At 38.1% G+C, this 23,795-nt stretch overlaps 1 protein-coding gene across 1 annotated transcript; it reads right to left on the bottom strand.

Annotated features, from left to right (window-relative positions):
* Nucleotides 1-5,216: 5,216 nt before the first annotated feature.
* On the bottom strand, nt 5,217-23,583 carry LOC133300777 (protein VACUOLELESS1; the record flags this gene model as incomplete). Its single annotated transcript, XM_061500365.1, has 9 exons — nt 22,670-23,583; nt 21,828-22,118; nt 20,051-20,190; nt 19,784-19,889; nt 19,612-19,704; nt 5,862-5,951; nt 5,667-5,780; nt 5,386-5,493; nt 5,217-5,290 (listed from the first exon to the last, which is right to left on the bottom strand). Coding segments are annotated over exons 1-9 (1,802 nt in total), but the record flags the coding sequence as incomplete, so codon positions are not given.
* Between the last annotated feature and the right edge of the window lie 212 nt (nt 23,584-23,795).

Genomic DNA, 23,795 nt, shown 5'->3' with positions numbered 1-23,795 from the left:
AAATACACTGTCTTGTCTTAGGAATGAGTATGAGTTTAAAAACTCTACAGTGTTTGAACAGTCGACCATCACTTAGTTGTCTCTTTGAACCTAGTTCATGGGATCTCCACTCTTCTAGGTAGAGTTACCGCAATGCTCAACAATTGATAGGCCTTAAACCCATTCCTTTCGACAAATTTTCAACCAACTCTCTAGGAATCCCTTTGGTTAACGGATCCGCTATGTTTTCCTTAGACTTAACATAGTCAATTGAAATGATTCCATTCGAGAGTAGTGTTGTCTTACGGTATCATGTCTACGACGTATGTGTCTAGACTTACCGTTATACATGACGTTCTTGGCCCTTCCAATAGCTGCTTGGCTATCACAATGTATGCATACGGCTGGGACCGGTCTTGGCCAATTAGGAACATCCTCAATAAAATTACGAAGTCATTCGGCTTCTTCACCGGCTTTATCTAAAGCAATAAATTCTGCTTCCATGGTTAACCTTGCAATGCAGGTCTGCTTGGACGATTTCCAAGACACAGCACCTCCACCAAGGGTGAACACATATCCACTTGTGGATCTAGTGTCGTTAGAGCCGGTGATCCAATTTGCATCACAATACCCTTCTATAACTGCGGGGTATTTCTCGTAATGCAAAGAAAAATTTTGAGTATACTTCAGGTATCCCAAAACTCTTACCATAGCTTTCCAATGATTTTCATTTGGATTACTAGTACAGCGACTTAAAAGACTTACTGCATAAGCAATATCAGGTCTGGTGCAGTTCATAACATACATCAGGCTTCCCAACACTTGAGCATATAGCTTTTGTGTTGTAGCTTTACCAGTGTTCTTTAGTAAACTAAGATTACAATCGACAGGGTTCCTCACAGGAGTTATATTCAAACTTTTGAATTTCTCAAGAACCTTAGCTATATAGTGAGCCTGTGATAAGGCCAACCCTGCAGATGTTCTATGGATTTTAATACCTAGGATAACGTCTGCTATCCCCATATCTTTCATATCAAACTTACTATTAAGTAACTGTTTAGTAACTTTAATCATTTGATTATTACTACCCATGATCAACATGTCGTCTACATAAAGACAGACAATGTTTTTCAGTATTTCGAACATAGACACATTTGTCACACTCATTGATTCGAAATCCATTTGATAACATAACATTGTCAAATTTCGCATGCCATTGCTTTGGAGCTTGCTTTAACCCGTAAAGGGATTTTATTAAGCGACAAACTTTCCATTCTTGTCCTGGAACAACAAAACCTTCAGGTTGTTCTAAATATATAACTTCTTCCAGGTCGCCGTTTAAGAAGGCGGTCTTAACATCCATTTGATGTATTTGTAATCCATTCAGTGCAGCTATTGCGATCAACATCCTAATGGATGTGATCCTTGTAACCGGTGAATAAGTATCGAAATAATCGAGACCTTCACGTTGCCTGTAGCCTTTTACCACAAGCCTTGCTTTATATTTATCAATAGTGCCATTCTCTTTCATTTTTCTTTTGAAAACCCACTTACTTCCTAAAGGCTTATTGCCAGGAGGAAGGTTTACCAATTCCCAAGTGTGGTTGGACAAGATAGACTCTATCTCACTATTGATAGCCTCTTCCCAGAATGGTCCTTCCAGGGACGTTATAGCTTCCTTATACATCCGAGGCTCATTTTCTAATAAATATGTCATAAAATCAGGTCCAAAGGATGTAGCGGTCCTTTGCCTCTTGCTACGTCTAGGTTCATCTTCTACATCCTCTACAGGATCAGTATCAGTTGTAGCATCCCGAGGTATCACAACCTGATCATCATTACTACCACTTGATTCATGTATTTTCTTATACGGAAATACATCTTCAAAGAAAGTAACTTCCCTTGATTCAATAACCGTATTAACATGTATATCTGAAACGTCAGATTTATACACAAGAAACCGATAAGCACTACTATTAGGTGCATAACCGATGAATACACAATCCACGGTTTTAGGTCCGATTTTCAACCTTTTAGGTTTAGGAACCGCAACCTTAGCCAAGCACCCCCACACTCTAAAGTATTTCAGGGATGGCTTCTTTCCTTTCCATATGTCGTATGGTATGCTCTTTGTCAAACACCCCCACACTTCAAGATAATTCAAGGTAGACTCCCTACCTTTCCATATTTCATAGGGGATGTTCTGAATTTTCTTGTGGGATACTTTACTTATTATATATAATTTGTCATTAAATGACTTTTTCCCACAAACCAGACATCAACAAGATCATTTCATGTAATGTTTGGTTCTTTCTATCAGCAATCCTATTGGATTATGGAGCATAAGGAGCCATCATTTGGTTTATAATACCAAACTCTAAACAAAATTTCTCGAAGGAGCCATCATACTCTCTCCATCGATTGCTCCTTATAACTTTAATTTTCTTATTTGGCTACAACACATATACCAAATAATAAACTTTATTTTAACCATAAAATAATACACAATTGTCATGTCATTGACAACATTTAAAGTCATCACATTGACTTTGATCATGCCATCACTAAGATAGCTCTTTTGAGTTCACATAGTATCAAATATTTCACTAGATATAAGATTTTTATATCCATCAAAGCACATAGTGCATTGTTTAAGCAAGAATTATCACTTGCCTAAATCATAAAGTCAAACTTTCACATTTATAAGTCACGAGTTAATGGATATCAAACACCATCATATACCATCAAGTCCATTAAGTGTACCATATACAATTGAATGCCAATAAATGCATGACATTTCCCACATAATAATTAATATAACAAAATATTCATGTCATAAATATTTCGCATTTATCATACTATATACCATTAAATGGCATCAAATTTCACTGCATTTCTCATTGAACCAGCATCAAAGTAAGCACTCAAAACCAAAGGTCATATATCAATTTTTGGTACCATGCTTATAAATATATAAAGCCATTTCACAAAAGACTTAATATAATTGAAAAAACCATCAACCACCAAACCGGATTCATCGCAAATCATGGTTGTCTTTCACGAAACAATTCTTTTAGAATGAAGCCATGCATATAATTAGAACAAAGTTCACAAAATTCAAAACATTATATAGCAATGTTTTCACGTTAAACTTACAATTCACCAAAAAGTTTCCAATGACATTTTCCAATGGCATTTTACATATATTCTTTCCCTTTATGTAATGCATTAAATACATAATATACTGGCATGCATTAATGGAATTACATCAACCGACATATCTGATTTTTTTTTTTAAATACAAACATATCTGAATTTTTCATTCATCTTTCTGCACCATAGAAGTCACTAAACTTCAATTTCAAATATATGCATAAAGCACACAAACTTCCCATGTTGTGCCTTAATCAACATATGTGCATCGTAATTTTTTTTATTTTTTTTTTATCCAAACAAAATTATTATTTCCAACACAAAAAACGAAAAGCAATTATCGTTACAGGAACTCATATATACATTGAAAGGCCATATGCCCATATCAATGCACGATTATCGAGAAGGAAATAATATATATCAAAGAGGTATGATACTTGAGGAGAAAAGTAATAGAAATCAATTGAATACGTAACAGAATCCAAGTCGGTGATTTTACTAACCATGGCTATTCAAAACTAATAAGCATGGACACGAAAATTGAGACAAGTAATATATCTCAAAACCAAAAGAAAACATGTATCCAAACTATAAAATGAAAAGCAATTAATCGGATTCTATAGATATAGAATAATGGCAACAAACCATAAAGCAAACATGCAGACTCGTAACAGTGACGGTTCTAATTTTAGAAAAAATTCCAACTTCTTACATAAGAAGCACGTGAACCGAGAAGAATTAATTTATTATCTGTGTTAGAAGGCAAAATCATTGAAACATGAATTTGACATAATTTTTGCAAACACGGATATCAAACAAAGATTAATTGAAAATCCGCCATTTGAATATTCACAAACCAAATAACTAACACGGATTAGTATTAAAACGAAGGTGTCTTAATACACAGATTAGAGATCCCCTTTCTGTTACACAAACAGAAATTACAATTAATCACACAGATTAATTTATCACACAGATTAATAACACATATTAATCACACAGTAAATAAAACAGAAACAGTATATAAAACAAGAAACAGGATATACTGATCACAGGTTCAAAACACCAAAATTGTCTTAAGATTGTTATTGAAGACAGTGGGTGATATTATATCACTAAAAGATTGAACCCATGTATAGAACCAGAGGAGGTAGATGATCAGAATTATCACTGTGCAATTATAAATATTAAAATTAAAGAACTGACTTACTTGAAATCAGATGATGATGCAAGCAGAATGATAGAACAGATAGAATGATATGTCAGAAGTAGAGGAATTAAATCCGAGCCCACAGAACGTGTCTCCTTGAGACAATTTGCCCCCTCACCGATGCCTAAGGTTGATGGACACTTGTCTCCCAGGATAGAACGGATTACGTCTGAAGAATGGTGGCACTACCAATCAACAGCCCAAACAAACACAACAATTGCCAGAGGAAATCACACCGGAGGATGAACAACAGTATGCAAAATCGGAAGGAGAAAAATTCCGGCAGAGTTTAAGTGCAGAAAACTGGATTCATTTTATGGTGTCAGTGTCTATTTATAGACACTGACCGGTCACGTTTCAAAATGCACCTATTCGACGACGAAACAACACATCCGTTGGACACGAAAAGACACATTCGTTCAACACGAAAAGGCACCCATTCAAGGATGAAACAACATGTCCGTTAGGATGAAACAACACATCCGTTAGGATGAAACAACACATCCGTTAGGATGAAACAACACAGCTGTTCAGATGAAACAACACATCCTTTAGGATGAAAAGATACATCTGTTTGTCGACGAAAAGACACACCCTTTCACTACCAAACTTCTAAAACTATTTTATGCATCCATTTTTGAAGAGAGGGGGACAAAGAATTCAAAATAAAGTCATCAGTTAAATAAGATATCCCCTAAAGTTTTACTTTTTATCACAATGCACAGCTTTTCCATGGTATGACTTGTTCAAGAAAGCGCTTTTATTGCAAGAATCTTCCTTACTTTATTTGATTAAGAGTTATCAGTGACCTTATTATATAACCAGAAGAATCCACACTGTCTTGCCTTCTGGAATATGGTTCCAGGTCACATACCTCGCATAAGTTATAAACAAGTCACGTGCTAATGGCCTAGCCTGTATAGTTCCAAAAAATTCCAATGACTGCCGCTGTATCATCATCAACAGAAGAATGAGTGCATGAGATAAAATCATGTTGCTCTAAACATGACAAACAAGATAACATTTAAAGTATAAGCCAATACCTTTTGCCAAATATGAAAAAGGACAAGGTAAACAAGGTCTGTATCACCACATTCAGTTGCCTTCATCAAGGCTGTATCTTCTTCTCCTATGCTTAACAAAAGAGGAACCTGAACAGAAGAGTTAATCAGTATGATAACAAATATTCCAATGAACAAATTAAATTTGCTTGGATGAAACAAAGGAGACATTAGACACCAGCTAAAAAATGGGGGGACAAAGCAAAGACTGATAACCCATTAATTCATCACGTATCTACAAAACCAGAAAATCAGGACACCACCTGTTTAGAAGAGCGAGGTTCATGTTCAACAAGCAAGGCAGCTAACTTCCGGCGGCCATTTTTATCTGCATGAGCAGCAACTGCTGCATAGGATATGCCTTTGCACAGTTTTAACTGAGAATAAAAAAATGTAAGTCAAGAATTGTCACAGAAAATAGAATAACTAAACAGAGTTTGAAGTGGAGGGAGGGAAACCTTGTCAAGCAGAATCTCTAGAAGAGTGGCATCGGGAATTGCCAATGAAGCAGTTATCTTTGAACATGCCCAGTGCATTATTACCACCTCCTACGCAAAAGCAGTCACGAAAAAAATCAAACTCACACTATACTTATAGAACACTGCTAATGTACAAATGATATCATTAATCAGAAAACAAGGAAAAAGACTATCAATCAATAGTATTGTTATGAATTTATTACCAAGCAACGGTCAATAAGGAGACTTGGGACTAGGAATAATGGTCAACCCAGTATATTAGAGTTTGGGAAAAGAGAGAGAGGAGAGAAGAGAGAAGAAAGCCATAGTATTGTTATTGAATATTCTGACGAAGAAAATACAGAGAGGCACTATTTATAGTACTTTAACATTCTAACAGAACAGAAAGCTAACACTAACAGACTAACAGATAACAAAACAGAAAGTAGAAGAATAATCCTATACAACCAGAAATATAATGAACAGATACACCAACTAACTAAGCTGGAAGCTAAAGCTTATATATTCTAATTGTTGAGATATATAAAACCATTAATGTAGTCTCACCCAAAAGCTTAAGCTTTTAGGTTGAATTGGTTCTTTATATAGTATCAGAGCCTCGTGTCCCGGGTTCGATTCTCGCCGCCCCCCACTTTCTTTCAAGTGGAATTTTTCTTTGTTCGCACAGGTAGGTGGGCCTGTGCATTGTCCACCCTTCAAGCCTAGTGGGCTCTCGTATTAGGGGGCGTGTTAGAGTATAATATAAACCATTAAAGAGGCCCTCACCTAATAGTTTAAGTTGTTGGGTTGAATTGGTTCTTTATAAAACCATTAATGTAGCCTCACCCAAAAGCTTAAGCTTTTGGGTTGAATTAGTTCTTTATATGGTATCAGAGCCTCGGTGTACCGGGTTCGATCCTCACCGCCCCCCACTTTCTTTCTAGTAGAATTTCTTTCTTCGCACAGGTAGGTGGGTTGTGCATTGTCCACCCTTCAAGCCCAGTGCGCTCTCGTGTGAGAGGGCGTGTTGAGATATATAAAACCATTAATGTAGCTTCACCCAAAAGCTTAAGCTTTTGGGTTGAATTGGTTCTTTACACTAATACCCTCCCGCAAATTCAGCAGTGGTTGGAATCAAACACTCTAAGTTTGGTATGTGTTGAGATATATAAAATCATTAATGTAACCTCACCCAACAGCTTAAGCTTTTGGGTTGAATTGGTTCTTTACATGGTATCAGAGTCTCGTGTCCCGGGTTCGATCCTCGCCGCCCCCCACTTTCTTTCAAGTGGAATTTCTTGGTTCGCACAGGTAGATGGGCCTGTGCATTATCCACCCTTCAAGCCCAGTGGGCTCTCATGTGAGGGGGCGTGTTGAGATATATAAAATTATTAATGTAACTTCACCCAACAACTTAAGCTTTTGGGTTGAATTAGTTCTTTACAGTATGCAATTCAGCAAACTGAGCAGAAGTTAAAGCCTTCGTGAGTGTATCTGCAATCTGGTTTGAGGCAGGTATACGAGACACTTGAAGTTCCTTGCAAATAACTCTCTCACGGACAAAGAACATATTGAGTTCCATATGCTTAGTGCGAGCATGAAGCACAGGATTATGTGATAGTACCATTGTACTCATGTTATCGCACAAAATCTGAGGAGTGGAGAGAGGCACCTGAAGTTCACGAAGAAGGGACTGAATCCAAAGAATTTCTGAGCAATTGGCAGCAAGACTTTGATACTCAGCTTCAGTGCTGGAACGAGCCACCAATGTCTGCTTCTTTGACCACCAAGACACAAGATTAGGACCAAGATATACACAAGCACCAGATGTGGATCTCCTATCATCTAGATCACTGGCCCAATCAGCATCACAGAAAGCAGTAAGAGAAAAGGGCCCGGAAGGAGCTGCTGGACTGAGGAAAAGACCAAACGAAAGTGTACCTTTAAGGTACCTAAGCATTCTTTTTACAACCAGCCAATGATCATCAAGTAGTTGAGCCATGAACTGACATACTTTATTGACTGCATAGCTGATTTATGGTCTAGTGATGGTGGCATATTGCAAGGCACCAACAATGGATCTATAGAAATAAGGATCATGAAAATAGGATGAGCCACACCTAGAAAGTTTGCACCCAGTTGGCATTGGTGAAGAAATACCTTTAGCTTCATTCATTGTTGCACGCATTAACAGGTCTATGATATACTTAGTTTGACATAAGCTCAAACCACCCGACGCATGTTTCTTCACCTCAACACCAAGGAAATAGTCTAATTCACCCAAGTCCTTCAAAGCAAACTGAGAGTTAAGCTTAGAGATAAGTTGCCGAATAAAGGAAGGGTCAGTCCCTATCACAATGATATCATCAACGTATACAAGGACATAAACACTTGCAGTGGCAGATTTGAGAATAAACAGCGATGGATCACAACAACTGGACTTGAAACTGAGAGAAATCAAGGCACATTTCAGTTTATCAAACCAAGCTCTAGGAGCTTGTTTTAGACCATAAAGTGCCTTATTTAATTTACAGACCAGGTTCTTATTCATGTGCTAAAAACCCAGGGGCTGAACCATGAAAACTTCCTCCTACAAGTCACCATTGAGAAAAACATTGTTAACATCCAATTGTCTTAGAACCCAGCTGAGTCAAGGCCAAAGTGAGCATTATTCTGATTGTAATAGGTTGAACTATAGGGCTGAATGTCTCATTGTAGTCAAACACAGCTTGTTGATGGAAACCTTTGGCAACCAACCTTGCCTTGTACTTGTTGATTGACCCATCTGGATTTTCTTTAACTCTAAAGTAAAGACCCATTTGCAACCTATAGCTTTTCTGTTAGGAGGCAAGTCAACAAGAGTCCAAGTATTATTAGCTAACAAAGCATCAAATTCAGACTGCATTGCCTTAAGCTAAGGGGGACTAGTTAAAGCTTGTTTCACAGAGGATGGTTCAACATAAGTGAGGAGAGTCAAAGAACGAGCCAAGGTCTTAGAACGAGTTTGAATGGAATGACCAAGAGACTGAACATGAACAGAAGCAGGAGCCTAGCTAATAGAGTGAAATAGTTGTTCATGTAGAAGCAAGAGAGTTTGACTTGAAGCATATGCAGGGTCTTCCTGGTGTTTCCATGGATATTATTGTAAAAAATAGAATTATTTTATTATTATTTTGTACTATATAAGTGTATTTGGGCTTAGCCCATTAGGTTTTTTAGTCTCTTTAAATAGAGAACTCTTGTACAAATATTATACAATTCAATTATATACAAATCTTCTTTTCTAGTTGGTATCAGAGCTCTCGATTCTGAGGGTTCTGCTTCCGCAAATCACTACCTCTAAAAAATTAAACCCTTTTGCCTCTCGCCGCCGCCAGAAAAAAAATTTCCGTGGACCTTTTGGACCGTGAGGACCCCCTGTTTCACTCTGTTTTCTCAGATCTATCATTCTACGGAGGTTTCTTTTTCATCAAACGACTGGAACAGCTCTAGAAAAAAAAAGCGTACTATTCATCGCTCGCACTGTTCATCGGGGTACTGTTCACGCGACATGTTCATCGCACACTGTTCACGTGAGTGACACTGTTCATCGCGCACTATTCATCGGTACTGTTCACCCGGGAAAAAAAAAAAAAAAAGGAAAAATTTATTTTATTTTTTTTATCAACTATGTTTGGTAAGATCACACACCCTACATCTCTTCTTTCATCTTGCACTCATTTCAAAAATTCATGGATTATGGATTCTGGTGCAACTGATCATATGACCTGTCTAGCTGATTCTTTTCTTTCATATCACCCTACTAGTGGATCCGTACTATAGCTGTAGCTGATGGATCCCACAAATCAGTTGTGGGTTCTGGTAACATTCAAATTCAACCTTCTTTATTTTTAAAGAATGTTCTTTATGTTCCTCAGCTCTCTACCAATCTTATCTCCACTTATAAGCTTACAACTGACATGAATTGTGCTATCACATTTTTTTCTACTCATTATGTTATTCAGGATATCACCACGGGGAGGACGGTTGGAGTTGCTAAGGAGCAAGGTGGGTTGTACTATCTCATTCCAGAGCATGCTACAAGGGATACCGGGAATCAATTATTAATGAGTCATCACCCGTCTACTTCATTCTCACAGATTTGGCTTCATTACAAACGCCAGGGGCACCCGTCATTTGGCTTATTGAAGTCAATGTTTCCTTCTTTGTTTAAGGATCAGGCAATTGACTCCTTCCATTGTGATGTTTGTGAGCTTGCGAAACACCATCGTTTGCCCTTTCCTTCAAGTTCAATAAAGAGCATTGAGCCTTTTACTCTTGTCCATTCAAATGTTTGGGGCCCGTCTAAAGTACATAATATTTCAGGTGCTAGGTGGTTTGTTTCTTTTATTGATGATTGCACTCGGGTGACATGGATATTCTTGATGAAAGACAAGTCAAAAGTACCAGAATTGTTTATTCGATTTTATCAAATGATCGAGACACAGTTGGTAAAAGTATTAAGAGATTAAGATCTGACAATGGTACGGAGTATGTCAACCAGCGTCTGTCACAATTCGTTTCAGATAAGGGTATGATTCATGAGCTCACATGCGTGGATACCCCTCAACAGAATGGGGTTGCTGAAAGAAAAAATCGACATTTGCTTGAAGTCACAAGAGCATTATTGTTTCAAACATCTGTACCCAACTTTTACTGGGGAGAAGCCTTATTAACTGCAGCCTATTTGATCAACCGCTTGCCTTCCAGAGTCCTTGGCCATGTAAGTCCTGTTGATCTCATGACCTCTTTTTTTCCTTCTGTTCCAATTATGCAAAGTCTCCAGTCTCGTATCTATGGATGTGTTGCCTTAGTCCATATCCATAAACAACATCGGAGAAAATAAGAGCCAAGAGCCCTTAAGTGTGTCTTCCTTGGTTATGCTCCCAACAAGAAAGGATACAAATGTTACCACCCTCCAAGTTGTAAATTCTTTGTCTCTATGGATGTTAGCTTCCATGAATCTGAGTCTTACTTTCTACACCCTCAGCTTCAGGGGGAAAATAGTGTAGAAGCTTCATCCATTTTCTTCGAGTCTGAGTCTCCCTTTCTGTTACCTACATCTTCTACTCCAGTAGTTACACGACATGACAATGAGAAGGAAGACTTAATTGCTGAGGTTGAAAATTCATCTGATTCCTCATGTGACATGCCTCCTATTGATAGACAGAAAATACGCAAAGCTGGGAAACCTGAACTATTCTACCAAAGGAAGAAACAACCCACACTGCCCCATCAGCAACTGCAATCGCCTGAACCGCTGGTAAGTACTGAACACACTACTTCTTTTATTCCTGAGCCTGATATTAATTATGATGACTTACCCATTGCTGTAAGAAAAGGGAAAAGGTCTTGTACCCAACACCTTATTTCTCATTTTGTCTCCTCTAAGAATCTTTCTCTGCAGCATAGAAGTTTTATTACAGCACTTGACTCCATTTCAATCCCGAAATCAGTACATGAAGCATTAAAGGATGATAATTGGGTTCAAGCCATGCATGAGGAGATTAATGCATTCGAGAAGAATAATACATGGGAAGTTGTTGGCAAGCCAAATGGAAAAAGGACAGTAAGGTGCAGATGGGTGTATACTCCGAAGTATAATTCTGATGGGACTCTTGAGAGGTATAAAGCTCGATTGGTAGCCAAGGGATACACACAGACCTATGACATTGGTTACGAAGAAACATTTGCTCCAGTGACCAAAATGAACACTGTAAGAGTTCTATTGTCCCTCGCTGCTCATTTTAACTGGGATTTGAACCAATTTGATGTGAAAAATGCTTTCCTCAATGGTGAATTAGAAGAGGAGGTTTACATGGAGATTCCATCAGGATTTAACTCTACAAATGGAGATAATAAAGTTTGCAGGTTAAAGAAGGCGTTGTATGGTTTGAAGCAATCCCCGCGTGCTTGGTTTGGAAGATTTACCAAAGTCATGCTTTCATTATTATTAACTTGAAATAAAAGGGTTTTTGAAATATTATTAAATCGTATTTGAATCTGTACATAGGGGTCTCTATTTATAGAGACTTCTTGACCTAATTTTGACCTAATGGGCTTGGCCCAATATACAAGTAACGGACTAAATAAATACAAATAAATGACTACATAATTACTAATAAATGACTACATAATTACTTATTAATGACTACATAATTACTAATAAATGACTACATAATTACTATTTACAACACTCCCCCTCAAGCTGAGGAATAGATATTTATCATTCCCAGCTTGCTAGCAAGTTCTTGAAATCTATCTGAAGGAAGCCCCTTTGTCAATAGATCAGCTAATTAACGCCCAGTGGGAATGTATGGAGTGGTAATCAACCCGCTATCAAGTTTCTCTTTGATGAAATGGCGGTCGACCTCAATATGTTTAGTCCGATCATGTTGAACTGGATTATGAGCTATACAAATAGCGGACTTATTATCACATAGCAGCTTCATAGGTCCCTCACATTTTATTTTTAGATCATCAAGTACAATTTTCAGCCACAGTAACTCACAAATGCCTTGAGCCATAGCTCGAAATTCAGCTTCTGCACTTGATCTGGCGACCACATCTTGTTTCTTACTTCTCCATGTCACCAAGTTACCACAAAGAAACATGCAATAACCAGTGGTAGAACGACGGTCAGTCACGGATCCAGCATAATCAGCATCTGTGTAGACTTCTAAAGATAGATTGCCATCACGTCGGAATAACAACCCTTTACCAGGAGTACCTTTCAGATACTGAAGAATTCTCTCTACTGCCTGCATATGTTTCTCCTTTGGATCGTGCATAAACTGACTGACAACACTAACAGCATAAGCTAAGTCTGGTCTAGTATGGGCCAAATATATCAATTTCCCAACTAGCCGTTGATATTGTCCTTTATCAACTGGAGGACTCTCCTCTTCATAGCCCATCTTGTGATTCTGCTCAATAGGAGTATTAGAGGGTTTACACCCGAGCTTTCCTGCTTCTTTGAGAAGATCAAGAACATATTTCCTCTGGCTGATAAAGATTCCTTTGCTCGAATGAGCTACTTCTATCCCTAGGAAATATCTCAGTTTCCCAAGGTCTTTGACTTCAAACTCAGAGGCAAGCCGTGTTTGCAGAATCTGTCTCTCCACAAAATCATCACCTGTGATAATAATATCATCAACATATACAAGGAGCACAGTAAGCTTCCCATTTTGGGAGTGCTTGAAAAAAAGAGTGTGATCTCCTTGACTTTGTTTATATCCTAAGGTCATCATAACCTTAGTAAACTTTCCAAACCAGGCACGAGGTGACTGCTTCAATCCATACAAGGCCTTTTTTAATTTACAAACTTTATTTTCTCCCTTCACAGAATCAAAACCAGGCGGAATTTCCATGTAGACTTCTTCTTCTAACTCACCATTGAGGAAAGCATTCTTCACATCAAATTGGTTTATATCCCAATTGTAATGGGCAGCAAGGGATAACAAAACTCTCACCGTATTCATCTTTGCAACTGGAGCAAATGTTTCTTCATAATCAATGCCATAGGTTTGAGAGTAACCTTTGGCAACTAATCGAGCTTTGTATCTCTCAAGAGTTCCATCAGAATTATATTTCAGGGCATAAACCCATCTGCACCCTACTGCTTTCTTTCCAGTAGGTCTATCAATAACCTCCCATGTTTTATTTTTCTCCAATGCATTCATCTCCTCTTGCATGGCTTGAGCCCAATTCCTATCTTTCAAGGCTTCATGTACTGATTTTGGGATTGCAATAGAGTCTAGTGCTGAAACAAAGCTTTTGTGCTGCACAGAAAGATTAGCAGAGGAAACAAACTGGGAGATAGGGTATTGAGTACAAGAGGGACATGAGGGACAAGATTTCTTGGGACAAGCTCTTTTTCCTTTTCTAAGAGCAATGGGTAAATCATCAGAATCAGTAGTAATGGGTAAGTCATCAGAAGTATTAACATCATGATCAGAAATATGAGATTCAGGACTTACCAGTGGTTCAGACGATTGAGGTTGCTGCTGAGACAATGTGGGTTGTTTCCTTCTTTCAGGTGTCATAATCTTTCGTATCTCTGGTGTACTTGATGTATCAATCACAGGAGAATCAGTCACAGGAGGATTACTCACAAGAGGATCAGACACAGGAGGAACAGACAAAGGAGAAACAGACACAGGAGGAACAGGACCAGGTGGAGGATACACTGACATAGGTAAAGGAGTAGACACTGATGATTCAAACTCAAAGAAGGGAGGTGATGAGATTTCTGGTGAAGGATTCTCCCCCTGAAGATGAGGACCTTGGAAAAAGGACTCAGATTCCTGAAATGTAACATCCATAGAAACAAAAAATTTCCTACTACTAGGGTGATAGCACTTGTAGCCCTTCTTATCAGGAACATAACCAAGAAAAACACATTTAATAGCCCTAGGGTCCAACTTACTGCGATGATGTTTATGAACATGAACAAAAGCAACACACCCAAACACTCGTGGAGGAAGACTCATCATAGTTGGAATAGAAGGGAAAAAAGAAGTCATAGAGTGAATAGGACTTACATGGTCAAGTACCCGAGTGGGTAAACGGTTGATCAAGAATGCTGCAGTAAGAATAGCATCTCCCCAATAGTATTTGGGTACATGTGTCTGAAACATTAATGCACGAGCCACTTCAAGAAGGTGACGATTTTTTCTTTCAGCAACCCCATTCTGTTGGGGGGTGTCAACACAAGTAAGTTCATGAATCATACCGTTATTTCTTATAAATTGGGAAAAGCTATGATTAACATATTCAGTACCATTATCTGTTCTTAGTCTCTTGAGTTTTTTACCAAACTGGGTCTCAATCATTTTATAAAATTGAAAGAACAGTTGTGGTACCTCAGACTTTTCACGCATTAAGTACACCCAAGTTACACGAGTGCAATCATCAATAAAAGAAACAAACCATCTATTTCCAGAACCATGAGGGACTTTAGAGGGACCCCAAACATCAGAATGAATAAGATCAAAAGGTTCAACACTCTTAGTAATACTAGAAGGAAAAGACACACGATGATGCTTAGCAAATTCACAAACATCACAATGAAAAGACTCAACAGATTTAGACAAAAACAATGACGGAAATAAAGATTTGAGTAAACTAAATGGAGGATGACCTAAGCGCTTATGATGAAGCCAAATCAAAGAATCAGCAGTTGATTGACCATGAGACATCAAGATGTGATTTGTTACTTTATTTGCAGGAGATTGTGACACCAGATAGTACAGCCCACCTTGCTCTTTAGCACTACCAATCGTCTTCCCCGTGGCGAGATCCTGAAAAACACAATGGGTAGGATAGAAGGTTACAGTACAATTCAAATCTTTTTAATTTTATGAATAGAAAGAAGATTCGTGGAGAGTTTAGGAACATGAAGAACATCCTTAAGATGTAAGGACTGCTGTAAGTTTATGTCACCAGATCCCGCAACTGATGTATGAGAGCCATCAGCTACGGCTATTGTATGAGTTCCAATGGTAGGATGATAAGAGGTAAAGGAGTCAGCACAACAAGCCATATGATCAGTAGCACCAGAATCAACAACCCAAGAATGTTTAAAATCATTACATGAAGAAAGGAAAGAATAAGTTTTGGAGCTCATACCAGTCATAGTCAAAGCACTAGTATCAGATGGCTTACTCATAGAATCAAGAATGGTTCGGAGCCGTTCCAACTCATCTGGACGAAATGCAGGTTGGGTCTTATTAGGTGTAGGAGTTATTTCAGAGGAAGTAAAATGCGCTTGACCACGCAACTTTGCCATCTTTTCTAAGACAGATTGCTTTTACAATAAGAACACCATCGATCATCTCTCTTAGGTCTAGAAGAGGTACCATCATAAAATTTTGAAAAAGAACTCCTTTGAGAAGAGGCCATACTGCACAGAAAATGGTCAAAGAAAAGCTCCAAGAAGCCAAAAAATCACAAATAAATACCAAACGATGTCCGATCAAAGAGAGGAGCACAGATCCAGAAAGAGGATGAAGGGAAGATCAAGATCGCGGTGGTCCGATCCGGAAAAATGATCTCACGCGCCGGTGAGATTGGCTGCACGTGGGCTTCACTCGCGGTTGAAGGGGCGGCGTGTGTGGGCGCGTGCGGTGGCCGTCCGGTCTGAAATTTCTGGAGCAACATCGTCCGGTGAGCGCGGTTCTTTCTGGGTCTGTTCGGAGTTGAAAAACCACCGGGAAAGGGTCCAATTGTGATGAACAGATGCTGTCTTGTGATGAAGAATAATGGAGACGATGAACAGTAACAGAGGGTCCAAGAGGTCCCCGGAAAAAAAATCCGGTGGCGGCTGATGGCAGCGAGAGACAAAAAGAATAAAAAGTTCTTGTTCTAAAGACAATAGGCGCGGAAGCAGAGCCCTCAGGATCGAGAGCTCTGATACCAACTTGAAATAAAAGGGTATTTGAAATATTATTAAATCGTATTTGAATCTGTACATAGGGGTCTCTATTTATAGAGACTTCTTGACCTAATTTTGACCTAATGGGCTTGGCCCAATATACAAGTAACGGACTAAATAAATACAAATAAATGACTACATAATTACTAATAAATGACTACATAATTACTTATTAATGACTACATAATTACTAATAAATGACTACATAATTACTAATAAATGACTACATAATTACTATTAGTTGCTCATTCAAAGCAAGGGATATTTATTTGTCAAAGGAAGTATGTTCTTGACCTCCTTAAAGAAGCAGGAAAACTTGGGTATAAACCTTCCAGTACTCCGATTGAGCAGAATAACAGACTGGGAAGTGAAAATGAGAGTTCTCCAGTTGACAAAGGACAATATCAACGAATAGTGGGCAGATTGATATATCTAACTCATACTAGATCTGATCTAACTTATGCAGTTAGTGTTGTTAGTCAATTTATGCATGATCCGAGGGAGAAACACTTGCGAGCTGTGGACAGGATTCTCCAATATCTGAAAGGCACACCAGGTAGAGGACTATTGTTCCAAAGAGGAGGAAACTTATCCTTAGAAGTTTATACAGACGCCGATTATGCTGGATCTGTGACTGACCGACGGTCTAATTCGGGCTATTCTATGTTTCTCTGTGGAAATCTTATAACATGGAGAAGTAAAAAGCAAAATGTGGTTGCTAGATCAAGTGCAGAAGCAGAATTACGAGCTATGGCTCAAGGTATCTGTGAGTTATTATGGCTGAAAATCATTCTAGATGATCTCAAGGTGAGATATGAAGGATTTATGAAGTTACTTTGTGATAACAAGTCAGCTATTTGTATAGCCCACAATCCAGTTCAACACGATCGAACCAAACATATTGAGATTGATCGCCACTTCATTAAAGAGAAATTAGACAGTGGACTGATCACTACTCCATATATTCCTTCTGGTCGTCAATTGGCTGATGTCTTAACCAAGGGTCTTCCTAATGATAGATTTCAAGAACTTACTACCAAGCTGGGAATGATAAATATCCATTCCTCAGCTTGAGGGGGAGTATTGTAAATAATAGAATTATTTTATTATTATTTTGTACTCTATAAGTGTATTTGGGCTTAGCCCATTAGGTTTTTTAGTCTCTTTAAATAGAGAACTCTTGTACAAATATTATACAATTCAATTATATACAAATCTTCTTTTCTAGTGATATTAATTGTTTCAAGAATTCCATTCAATCATCATCTCGAAAACATGGTACTGAAGAAGAGTCTTCTCTGTCATCACCATTGTTGTCAATCCTTGCTTAGGAAGTCGAAGGACAATGGCATCCTAGAGGAAATCATTATGCTTGGCGCATAAATGGGTATTCAAGAATGGCAATGTGATTTTGGTTGAGGTTATTATGCTTTATGTATAAGCTGCTCATTACATTTCAAACAATGGGACCATGGGGGAGACATTAATGGGTTCAAGGCTGATCTTCACCTTGAGGACATGGTGAATGTTTTGTTTTTTTTGTTGGGGAGGGGGGGGATATTGGTTAGGAGGACTTACAAAAGAAAGAGACGTAGGAGATCATTGCTCTCAATTTCAAATGCAGACTCGGCATATGTTAGTTAGGAGGGAATCTTTTGGTTAGAGTCACTTTCGGTGCATCAGCGAAGGCTGGTATTAAATAGGAAGAGAAGCATCATTTTGGGGACATATAGAACCTTGGTTGGAACCTTGGCTTGGGAGTAGAGTCTCCAATTGCTCTACGTTACCATTTCTTTTTTGTTGCTTGTAACTTCCTCAGTTCTGTTCAATCTGATATTACTTCAAATTCTTCCAATTCTCTGTACTGTGCTATTACTTCCAGTAATACAGACCTCACTTTCTCATTCAGATTCCTCTTGTGTTTTGTAATTTGTTGTTAGTGGTTGGTTCTTATCAAAGAGCCTAAACCCCTTATATGTTCATGGTCCTTTAATGGATCATGCTTCTTAGCTACTTATTACGCGGGGTTGGTTATATTTAGTGTATTTGTTTGTCTTTAACGGTATAGGAAATTAGGCATTACGTCAGCTAAATAGAGCTGCTTTGTTTGTCACAAATTCTCTAAATTTGATTTTCCTTTGTTTGTCACATTATATGCTATATTTTGGTGCTTTGGTTTGTGCGTAATTCTCGCATCATTAAGGAATTAAGGAGATTTCTTTGGATAAGCAGCTACTTTGGGATATATATATGGGTTTAGTGAGTATCAAGTGACTTGATGTAAATTAGGTCCAGGCGAGAATATAGTGCACAAAAAATTTTGCCTATGTTATCCCGGGAGAACACCTGCAGAACACCATTGTAATGTTTTCGCACTATATTCTCCCGCGAGAATATAGTCAAAATTCACTCACTGGACAGTCCAGTGACTGAATTTTGGATTTTTCATATGTATATATATATATATATATAATAACTCAAAAGAATTAAAATAGTGAATGAATATTTATTATAAATATTCATAATTTTTCTATAAATTTATTATTCTATTTCATTTTTTAATTAAATACTGAAAAAAATCAAAAAATAGAAAACGAAAATGACTATTTCTAATATTTCATTTATGTTATATACTTATATTATGAATAATAATTTTTACAATTTTGACTGTTTTATACTATCTATTAATTCGTATTATATTAATATAGATAGTTATTAATTTCTAATAAATACATATTTTTTTTATCATTTAAATGAATTATAGATATGAATTCTTATTCATATTATTAAATGAGTAAAACTAATAAAAAACGAATCAAATAATATAATATCAGACTCCTCGATAATCGTTCTTCAACTTGAAGTTATCCAGGGTTTAAAATCTTTTCAAGGCAATTGGCTTTGTAAAGCAGATGATCTTTATAAGGGAATTTCCCCTAGATATGTTAAAGGATGGGGTAGCAATAGCATTGCTCCATTGATGTTTTCTTCATTCTTTGTTGTTTGTATTTCATTTTATTTTAAGGAGGATCTCTTATCCTCCTAACTCCTTGTAATCAACTTCTCTTTGTCTTAATGAATTTCTTTTATCAAAAAGGTAATGGCAACAGGCTCCAAGACTTTAAAAGTGATGAACAAATTTCTGCTCATATAACAGAGGGATTACTTAAAGAGAAACAAGGTTCAATCTTGTATGTGATCAGTAGGTGCCAGAGTTATCAAAACAAAATGCAAAATTATAAAATATATAAACCCACACAATAAGCACACACTTACTTGATTCATTCCAAGATATTCTGATATTCGCAATGCAAGCAGATGTTGGTGAGCATTGATCAGGCGACCAATCAGAACAGATGGTGTAAGCAACTGATGGCAATAAGCTAGTTCAGTACAACATCAACATAGGCAATTTCAGCACTGAGATAGACAAGTAAGCCTTAAAAACCTTATATTGCTGAATGCTAAGAGGAATGCCAATCTCAAGGCTGCGCACTGCATTCAAGACCCGCAGAATTTTACACATCTCTTGGATACGATCACGTTGAAAATTGCTGCCAAAGTCAACTGGATATCATTACCGAGAGCAAATATCAGAAAATATGCTTGTCCCTTTTAAGAGCTTCACTACTGGAAACAGTGTAATTAAGACAACAAAACATTATATATAAGATTCCCATATGTATATCCAACAGAAAACCCAAATCAAGCTTACCTACAAAAGGCTTGCCCATAACTGGCTGCCCTTAAGAGAGTTCGTTGACGTGAAATGTCAAATTCATGACCTGCAGCATCAACACATGCTTCAACAGCCTCGGGAAGGGACGATCTTATCAATCTCAAATTTTCATCTGCCTGGGTAATGATAAAAAAAATCAGAAAGCCATCTACAAGTATGAACTGTTTGATGATGCCATAATTAGATTGCAAAGGAAGACCTGACACATCGACCAAAACCCACATAAAGCAAAGGTCATCTTTTTCTTGATTTTGATACCAAAAGTATGTCATAAAAAATGCAAAAAATGCTTGTTTGATTCATAATTTCTTTATTGCAGCACTAAATTAGAGAAATTACATCAACACAGATTCAGTTAGCCAAATTCACCTACATCGTCAATTACTGAAAATAAAAGCCACCATTATTTTCTTTCAAAAATAAGTCAAATAAAGGTATATTATGTCGTCAATAGAAAGCAATGCTCAACATGTCCAACACTAATGGATTTTACATACACTTTGATAAACAGAATCAATGTGGGGAGCTGTAAAAGTTTATGAATATTAACAATCAGTACACTGAATATTTAATTGATTTACTTACTTCAAAAATGAAATAAAATAAAAATCGTTTTGCAATGTTAACAGACCTGCAATATATAAAAATTGGACTACACATGCAATCTAGATTCTGTTGTATAAATATACAAATAAAATAGAATCACAGTGCTCAACAGAGCATAACATAACCTTGTTAATCTATATTACATAAGATAATTTAAATAAAGGCTACACCTAAATAATTAACTGTTGAGATATATAAAAACATTAATGGTTTTATATATCTCAACAACAACAAAATTAATTCCACTAGAAAGAAAGTGGGGGGCGGTGAGGTTCGAACCCGGTACACCGAGGCTCTAATACCATGTAAAGAACCAATTCAACCCAAAAGCTTAAGCTATTGGGTGAGGCTACATTAATGGTTTTATATATCTCAACACGTCCCCTCACACGAGAGCCCACTGGGCTTGAAGGGTGGACAATGCACAGGCCCACCTACCTGTGCTAAGAAATTCTACTAGAAAGAAAGTGGGGGGCGGTGAGGTTCAAACCCGGTACACCGAGGCTCTAATACCATGTAAAGAACCAATTAAACCTAAAAGCTTAAGCTATTGGGTGAGGCTACATTAATGGTTTTATATATCTCAATATTAACATACACAGATTCTTGGCAAGAAGTGGCCAATCAATGAATGACCCAAGGCCCAATTAGAAGCTTCTAACTATCAGAGAAAAGCACCACAAGCCTAATAGGAGAAGAAAAACCATAGTAGGATTTGTTGCTAGAGATACTAATTAAGTTCTTTTCTTAATTCTTCAAAATAATTTCACTAAGACAAAAAGAACAAAATAATTTGAAACTTATGCTCAATATAGTGGTTTCAGCCTACGGAGAATTACCGTGAAGCTCTGCAAACAAGTAAATTGAATTTCAAGGTCTTTGTTCTTCAAACACACTCACACACACTCTGAGGCCTTTCCCTACTCCATATCGTAAGTTGGTAAGCTCAAATTTGAAAGTATAGACAAATTCAGAGGTTATAAGTTGGCAAGAAGTGGATCTGAACATAAGCAATAACATACAATAACTAAAACATCAAAGCTCTGGACATACAAACTCTACATACAATCAAAACTTTAAAACAGACACTGAAAATGATGAAGTCAGTCATGCAACAGTAAAAGAACTGCAGGAATAAAGACCCTACCTTGGCACTACGCCTATCAAAGTGATCCAAGGCATCATATAGTAAAGCTGCAGGTGATGTACTTCCAATTGTGAAGATGGAAACTGTGGAATCAGGCACCCGTTGTAGAAATTCCATACTAGTGTTAGACAAAATCCTCACTCCATCACACTCAGGTATAAGAATTATTGGTTCATCATAAAGGTAGTGAACTGGATCTCCATCAGGACCCATCATTAAAAGCATATCATCCCAGTATAGCAGTACAGCATCCATTCCACACCAAGCAAGCTGCTCCGGAGGAAGAGCTGACTGCACTCATGAAAGCAATTACTGAGCTAAGGGCACCACATGAGCAGCTGATCAAACCCTAAAGTGAGATTTAAAGGATAAAAAAGGTGGGGGAATGGGAGGGGGGAATATGTATACAGACACTCATACATAACAAAGAGTATAAAGATCATAAACATTATGGATGCCTCATAAAAGATTAGATACACCCTTTTCGTGTTACTTAGGACATGGTGCCGGTAGCATATTAGAAGACTTAATGGCACATTCAAATTCAAATTTATGCTACACGCATACACACGCAAAATTCTTAAGCATTCAACTATCATAACTTTCTCATATCCCTCAAATTCTACACAAACTCACAGAAATATAATGAGTACTACATGCATCTCAACTTCAAAACAAACCCAAACAACCTTCCCACTCCCTTTTCTACCAACAAAAACTAATCCTCCAGTCTTCCTACATTTGAAAACTACAACATTTGCAATTGTTCAAATCACACAACATTCATAAATCACAACGCATTTCAATCCAACGCAACACAAAATCAATTTTCCACGATTTACCTCACACTCCCTCTCAATGATCACGCCGGTCAAGTCCGACGTGGTGACCAAAAGCCGGCCGTCATGCGTGAACGACGCGAGCCACTTGCCGTCCCGCGACACCACCATCTTCTGCAGCGGTCCCCGGAGCAACCCAACACCAAGCTGCTGCACTCCATCCTCCTCCACAGCAAGAACCACAGCATCCCCAACGCCAAGCAAGACCTCAACATTACCCGACAAGGTATACTGCGGCTCAATCACCGCCATACAATGCGGCGGCTCGTCGATGCCAGGGTCCGCGAGCTTAACCGACCTAGGGTTTTTGAAATCTGCAATGCAGAACAACTGATTCGATTCCGTTATGCACACCAATCCGTTGCTCCAGAAGGTGCAATCAGCGACGTTCTGTTCGAAACACTCGCTGCCGAGCGAGAGGTTAGGTTCCAGAAGCTGAGCGTGGACGTCGTATCGGTAGATGGTGCCGTCCTGGACGACGCAGATTAGGGTTTGATCGTCGGTCCAGGACATTCCGATGAGGCGGCCGCCGGAGTGGCGCCAGACGGTGTCAGCAAGGAGGTGGCCGGAGGAGGAGAAGAGGCGGAGCTTGCGGAGGGCGGACTCGGCGTGGAGCTGGACGATCTTGGAATCGTCGCGGATGACGGCGACCGGACCGCCGAAGGGAGCGGCGGCGATCTTGTTCCGGGCGAGGTCCACGTGTTTCCATCGCATTGGGTAGAGCTCTGGCTTACGGTAGTAGCGGTTGTAGAGGAGCTGCCACTCCGCGGCTACCGAGACGTTGGCCATTTCAGGATTTGGGTTGGGATTTGAAAACTCTTTAAAGGGGAAATTGGGAACTTGGAATCAAGTTGCAAGCATGAATCTCTTGTGTTGTGCGGGAATGGAAGCGAACATGATGATGAGAGGAAAGTTATGTGAAGGTACAATGACGAAGCAGGTTGATGTTAGATTGATTATTATTTTTGCAAGGGAAAAGCGTTTCTCCGCAAGTGAAACCAAATAACGTGGAACTCGAATAGGATTTTAAAAGATTTTTTTTTAGATAAAAAAATTTATAGATTTTAAAAGATTTTTTAGAAATTGATGTTTAAAAGATTTTTTTTATAATCAAAAATTTCATAAGATT

The sequence above is a fragment of the Gastrolobium bilobum genome, unplaced genomic scaffold (genome assembly GCF_033153095.1).
Source record: "Gastrolobium bilobum isolate Gb01-03AN ecotype WA unplaced genomic scaffold, APGP_CSIRO_Gbil_v1 utg14974, whole genome shotgun sequence".
Lineage (NCBI taxonomy): Eukaryota > Viridiplantae > Streptophyta > Magnoliopsida > Fabales > Fabaceae > Gastrolobium > Gastrolobium bilobum.
The sequence above is the reverse complement of the archived record's forward strand: the minus strand, read 5'-3'. Positions and strand labels throughout refer to the sequence as shown.